The sequence below is a fragment of the Urocitellus parryii genome, chromosome 16 (assembly GCF_045843805.1).
Source record: "Urocitellus parryii isolate mUroPar1 chromosome 16, mUroPar1.hap1, whole genome shotgun sequence".
In the NCBI taxonomy this organism is placed as follows: Eukaryota; Metazoa; Chordata; class Mammalia; order Rodentia; family Sciuridae; genus Urocitellus; species Urocitellus parryii.
Window position 1 is genome coordinate 3,312,155 of NC_135546.1, and position 6,066 is coordinate 3,318,220.

At 55.1% G+C, this 6,066-nt stretch overlaps 1 protein-coding gene across 1 annotated transcript; it reads left to right on the top strand.

Annotated features, from left to right (window-relative positions):
• Positions 1-1,820: 1,820 nt before the first annotated feature.
• Positions 1,821-4,535, top strand: Gpr27 (G protein-coupled receptor 27). The gene has a single exon (XM_026392688.2). It carries the CDS (start codon positions 1,821-1,823, stop codon positions 2,952-2,954), a length of 1,134 nt encoding a protein of 377 aa, XP_026248473.1. The 3' UTR covers positions 2,955-4,535.
• Positions 4,536-6,066: the final 1,531 nt, after the last annotated feature.

Here is a 6,066-nt window from a genome sequence, read left to right on the forward strand (position 1 = left end):
GCCCTATCCGCTTGGGGGTTCTGAGAGAGGTGCTCACTTAAGACTCTTACAACAATTTCCAAATAGTTCTCAAAGGCCAAGATACCTAAGGGGAAGACAATGGCTTAGCAGCTTTAGTGTCACCAAGGAGCTTGTCAGAAATGGAGAGCATTCAGGCCCATGCTAGACCTACTGAATCAGCATTTACATTTTAACAGGATCCCCAGGGACTTTGGGGGCACACACAGTTTGAAGCACACTGCCTGAAGCACAGCTCTAAGGATATCACTCTCCCCCCAAACCTTCAATGGCCCCTTCTTATTTACAGACTAAAGTTTGGACTCCCACGTAGCCTGACATCCAAGGCCCCTTGTGATCTTGCATGGTCCCAGAAATGGCCATCAAAGTGTCCGTCATGCATGTCTTATTGGACAGGCAAGAAATGATTCTCTGTATATTAAAAAAAAAAAAATGAGTACCTGAGAAACACCATGTTCCTTGATTCTGGCTTTACCATGCTGCACACTGGCAAAACAGTACAACCCAAACACACACAAACACACACGCAAAAACAGTCAGACATGGTCCCCTGCCTTCAGGAAGCTTGGAGACTTGTAAGAAGAAATAAAAACACCTGACAAATTCTAAGAGCTGGAAGGAAATGAACAGGGCTGCAGGGTGACCCTCGCTGGTCAGAAAGATGGCCCTAAGGCTAGGAACCGGGTGTGGAGCTGGTCCAGTGGGACTAGCGCCCTGCAGGGGCTGAGGGGCAGAGCAAGGGGCTGCTGGCTCAGGCTTACCCAGCAAATAGATACCCGGGGAGGAAAGTAGCAGGTTTCACTTAGGAGAACAGGCTGGGTCTCTTTCCTGGACGTCTGTCTGTCTTCAGCGGGCTCACTGATGTAACTCGGAGTGCGCAGGCTGCAGAGTCGCTGGGAGTCCAGCCCTGGAAATCCAACCAAGTGAGATTGGCATCCCAGCACTGCTGCTCCTCGGCTCTGCCCGCCCCCCTTGCCCCTGATGTCCCTTGTCAGGGATACAGCGGGGTTCGGAATGCAGCCAACTCCGTAGTTATGGTTGGGGGGACGCTTGTGAAGCTCCCAGCACACTGCCACCCACAGCAGGGCTCCCGGGAGTCCCAGCGGGTTTGGGATTCCCATGAGTGTCACCACCGTTGATTACCACCAGCTTTCGGAGGGTAGCTGGTCCCCGTGCTCCCGCCCCCGAGGCCTCCCCGACCCCACGGTGCCGGGCGGCCTCCCCCGCTCACGCCCGGGTGACCCCGGCGCGCCGCCGCCGCCAGACCCCCGTTACCTGGGGCCAACCGCGACTTGTCGCCACCTTGCGTCCTGGGTCCGGCCTCCCTCCCGGCCACCTCCGGGCCCGCAGCTGTCGCAGCGGCGCCCCCAGCCCGGCCGGGCCCGGGCGGCGCGGGATGCCTCGGCGGGGCTGGCGGCGGCCGCGCGGCGCGCTCCGGCGCAGGGGAGGGGGCTCGGCGGCGGCGGCGGCGGGCCCGGCGGGGGGCAGAGCCAGAGGCGCGGCGGCGGCAGCGGCGGCGGCGGAGGAGTGAGGAGCATGCGGGGGGCTGCGGGGGGCGGCGCGGGCCCGTCCGCAGCGGAGGCCGCTGCGCCCGGGGCGCGGGGAGTGGCCGGGGCCTCCTGCGCGCACCATGGCTGAGATGGCGGCGGCGGCGCGGCGGCGCGGGCAGCCGGAGCGGGGCCGGCGGGGCGCCGGCTGAGCCCCGGGCCCGGGAGGCGCCAGGGCCGCGCCGCGGCGGCGGCGGAGCGCGCGGGCGGCCTGCGGGGCGGCGAGGCCAGGGCGGCCCCGGCGCGGAGACCGCGATGGCGAACGCGAGCGAGCCGGGCGGCGGCGGCGGCGAGGCGGCCGCGCTGGGCCTCAAGCTGGCCACGCTCAGCCTGCTGCTGTGCGTGAGCCTCGCGGGCAACGTGCTGTTCGCGCTGCTCATCGTGCGGGAGCGCAGCCTGCACCGCGCCCCGTACTACCTGCTGCTCGACCTGTGCCTGGCCGACGGGCTGCGCGCGCTCGCCTGCCTCCCGGCCGTCATGCTGGCGGCGCGGCGGGCGGCGGCCGCCACGGGGGCGCCGCCGGGCGCGCTCGGCTGCAAGCTGCTCGCCTTCCTGGCCGCACTCTTCTGCTTCCACGCCGCTTTCCTGCTGCTCGGCGTGGGCGTCACCCGCTACCTGGCCATCGCGCACCACCGCTTCTACGCCGAGCGCCTGGCCGGCTGGCCGTGCGCCGCCATGCTGGTGTGTGCCGCCTGGGCGCTGGCGCTGGCCGCGGCCTTCCCGCCGGTGCTGGACGGCGGGGGCAGCGGCGGCGACGACGAGGACGCGCCGTGTGCCCTGGAGCAGCGGCCCGACGGCGCCCCCGGTGCGCTGGGCTTCCTGCTGCTGCTGGCCGTGGTGGTGGGCGCCACGCACCTGGTCTACCTCCGCCTGCTCTTCTTCATCCACGACCGCCGCAAGATGCGGCCCGCGCGCCTCGTGCCCGCCGTCAGCCACGACTGGACCTTCCACGGCCCCGGCGCCACCGGCCAGGCGGCCGCCAACTGGACGGCGGGCTTCGGCCGTGGGCCCACGCCGCCCGCGCTGGTGGGCATCCGGCCCGCGGGGCCCGGCCGCGGCGCGCGCCGCCTCCTCGTGCTGGAGGAGTTCAAGACGGAGAAGAGGCTGTGCAAGATGTTCTACGCCGTCACGCTGCTCTTCCTGCTGCTCTGGGGGCCCTACGTCGTGGCCAGCTACCTGCGCGTGCTGGTGCGGCCTGGCGCCGTCCCGCAGGCCTACCTGACGGCCTCCGTGTGGCTCACCTTCGCGCAGGCCGGCATCAACCCGGTGGTGTGCTTCCTCTTCAACAGGGAGCTGAGAGACTGCTTCAGGGCCCAGTTCCCCTGCTGTCAGAGCCCCCAGACCACGCAGGCCACCCTCCCCTGCGACTTGAAGGGCATCGGCTTGTGAGGGACTCCCCGCCTCCGCACCCCTGACCCAACCCAGCATCCCCTTCGGCTTGGACAGTGACCTCGCTTCTCCCCGCCCTGTCCGGTCCCCTTTTTAATTTTCGAAGCTGCCTTCCAAACGGACTCTCAAAGTGGACACCCACTTGGATTGTACAGACTCCTGTTTGGGGGGCGGGGGAGGGGCAACTCCGCACACTCGTCCTCCTCAGCGTCCTTTCTTCCTGGGACAGCCCTGCAGTCCTTTTGTACTGGTTCTGACTTTTCTTTCACATCTGCATTTTTTTTTTTTTCCAATAAAGGCTGATTTTCTTCATGCATTTTCCTAAAGACCACGGCCAGTTTTCTACAGAAGCTATTTTTGACAAGCTCAAGTGGCATCGCAGATTGCAGTGAGGTAGACAGAGGTGAGGGGCTTCACGAGTCGGCTTCCTTGGGTGTCTTCAGTTGGAAGTAGGAGGAAGGGGGAAAGGTGACCTAAGGGCTGTCTGGACTGCCAGCTCAGCGTCAGTTGCGCAGTGGGGTTCTTCCAAAGCTTAAGAATTTAGTTCAATGTTGACATTGAACTTGACAGAAATCGGAGTCAGTAGGCAGTGTTGTTTTTTTTTTTTTTTTCTTTTTTAAAGCAGTAAGTAAGGACTTGGTTCCTAGTTTATACTAAATACACAGCAGCCGCAGCTGCTCTCTGTATTATATCAACCTTGAATGGAAACGTCTCAGTGACATTGTAACTTTCAAAAGAGTACAAAGTGTTTTGGTTAGTGAAGGTGTGGAGAAAATACAGTGTTGCATGCTTTTGTATGTATCCATTGTGGCTCAAGGATGGTGGGGCTCTGGAAGCCAAGTAAATCATTTGGGTATTTTTTGCCAACAAAAAAGTTGAGATACTTTTATGGAAATGGCTTGTGCTTTGAGAAGCCGGGTTTTATTCTGTCTTACGAAACTAATTTCCACTTTGAAGATTGTTCTGTTGTTCATGAAATAAATGAATGAAACATAATGCTCCACTACTTCTAGGAGATGAGCGTTTTCTTAGTGTTTGCTAGGTGAAGCTGTGCTGTTATTCTGATGGTTATTTTCAATTAATAACCAGAATTGTCATTTTAAATATTATTTCTCTGTTAGATGTAATTTAAAACTGGAAGAAAACATTCTGCAAGTACTGTATAATATTTTTCGCTTAAACTGCTATGTTTTTATCAACGTATCTTCCGTTTTGAGGGTTTATATCTGTATTTCTCTTTGCATTACATGAATATACCAGTATTTTCACTCTGGAGTGGTGGTGGTGTTCTTTGAGGCTGGGATTGGTACTACTTCGAGTCTTGTATTGTCTGTTGCTAGTTCCAGTTTTCCTAGTTTGAGCATCAGCCTTCCAACACATCTGGAGACCTTTTGACTTCAAAGTGCAAGGTAAAATTCTGCACCATTTCTCTTTAAAGGGAAGAAATAGTAAACATATATAATGCTTTAAAACTCTTTCACAAATGAAAAGCACGGGCTGGGGTTTTGCTCAGCCCTCTGTTCCATCTCCCGCACCGGAAAAACGTTAAGAGTACGCTGATAAATAATAAATGAAAATGTGTATGAGCAAAGCAATCATTTTGATAAAAATAATAAAAATTTTTAAAATGAGCACAGCAAATATACTGGGATTTATTCTGAATGTATTGCTAATGATTAAATCTTTAGTCCAAAAGGAATAAGTGATATGGGGATTGGCCAGTGTATTCACAATGGGCAGCACTGTCTTATTTTGTTGGCCAAAGTTAAGTCAGGCTGTGAAGACGGTCATGTTTGGAAAATGTGATAATGATTACCCCTAATGTCTCCTGTGTCACAAGTCCAGGTGGCCCTCAATCATCCGGGGGCCATTCTTCAGACATCAGGACCAACCCAGAGGCAGAGTGTCCTGTGAAGTAAATCTCTGCCCATCTAAACCTCCACCCACCCCAGCGACCCCAGTTCATCAACGCCACCGAGTCCCCATGAAGACAGTACCTGGTACAGCACAGGGACCAGCTGTCACAGACTGTCCTAGGACGATGCTCCCTGGCCTTGCTTTTCCAAATGGCTTCAGGATGTGAGCAATCCAGGCTTCTTGCTGGGGAGTGCTGAGGGGGGACCTAGGAGGAGCACTGTGAGCCAGCTCCTCGGATGGCGGGGACCACCTCTGGGCCTCGGGCAGATGGGATCTCCTTTAGACAGCCTGTGTCCCAACTCGGTTACCTTGGGGGTTTTAACATATAAAAAAATCTGATTAGATAGGAGAAGGCAAGTTTTTTAGTGAGAATTCGGTGGAGAGCAGCAAGAAATAGCGGCCAAAGGTGAGGGAAGAAGAAAGAGTTGAGAGACAGGGAAATGAACTTTCCAGGAAAAAGCCGTGTCAGGCTTTTATGCCCCCAACCTCAGCCACTGTCAGGACCAGTGAGTCTACCAGTGTGCACTGTGGTTGCTGATTACAGTACTCAGAAGTCACCAAGGAAACGTCGGTTGTGTCTGGAAGCCTCTGCCTGCTGTCTCGGGACAGGCCATGTATCTAAATATGTCAAAATAGCTTGTTTATTTGGGAAGTTAACTTAGCATATGCCTTTCCTCTAGAGCGAGATAAATGAGTGATCCGTTACATTTGAAAAAAAAAAAAAAGAGAAGCCTATGAATAAATCTTCATCTGCATGTCCTGGTGTACAATTATTTGTTTTAAAATGAGTACTTTTAGGCATTTAATACCTTATATTAAATAGAGTTGCAGAAAGACTTGATCTTTTAAAGTGTATATCTGGTATGTTCAGGGTTTGTGTGTGTGTGGGGGGAGGGTGGGTGTGAATTTACTCATTGACTTAATTCATATTGTGTTCAGGTTTTAAAAGATAAGACATTTCAAGCAAAACCAGGAAGCCATGTAGCAATCCATGATCTCTGTTATCTACTACTCAGCCTTGTCAACTCTTGTCAGTTGTGTCCTATTTGTCTCATTTTTCTTTCCTTCTCTCCCTCCCTTTCTGCCCTTTTATTAAACTATCTCTCTCTCTCTCTCTCTCTCTCTCTCTCTCTCTCTCTCTCTCTGCCTCTATCTATCTATCTCTCTCTCTCTCAAAGACAATGATTTTTCTGCC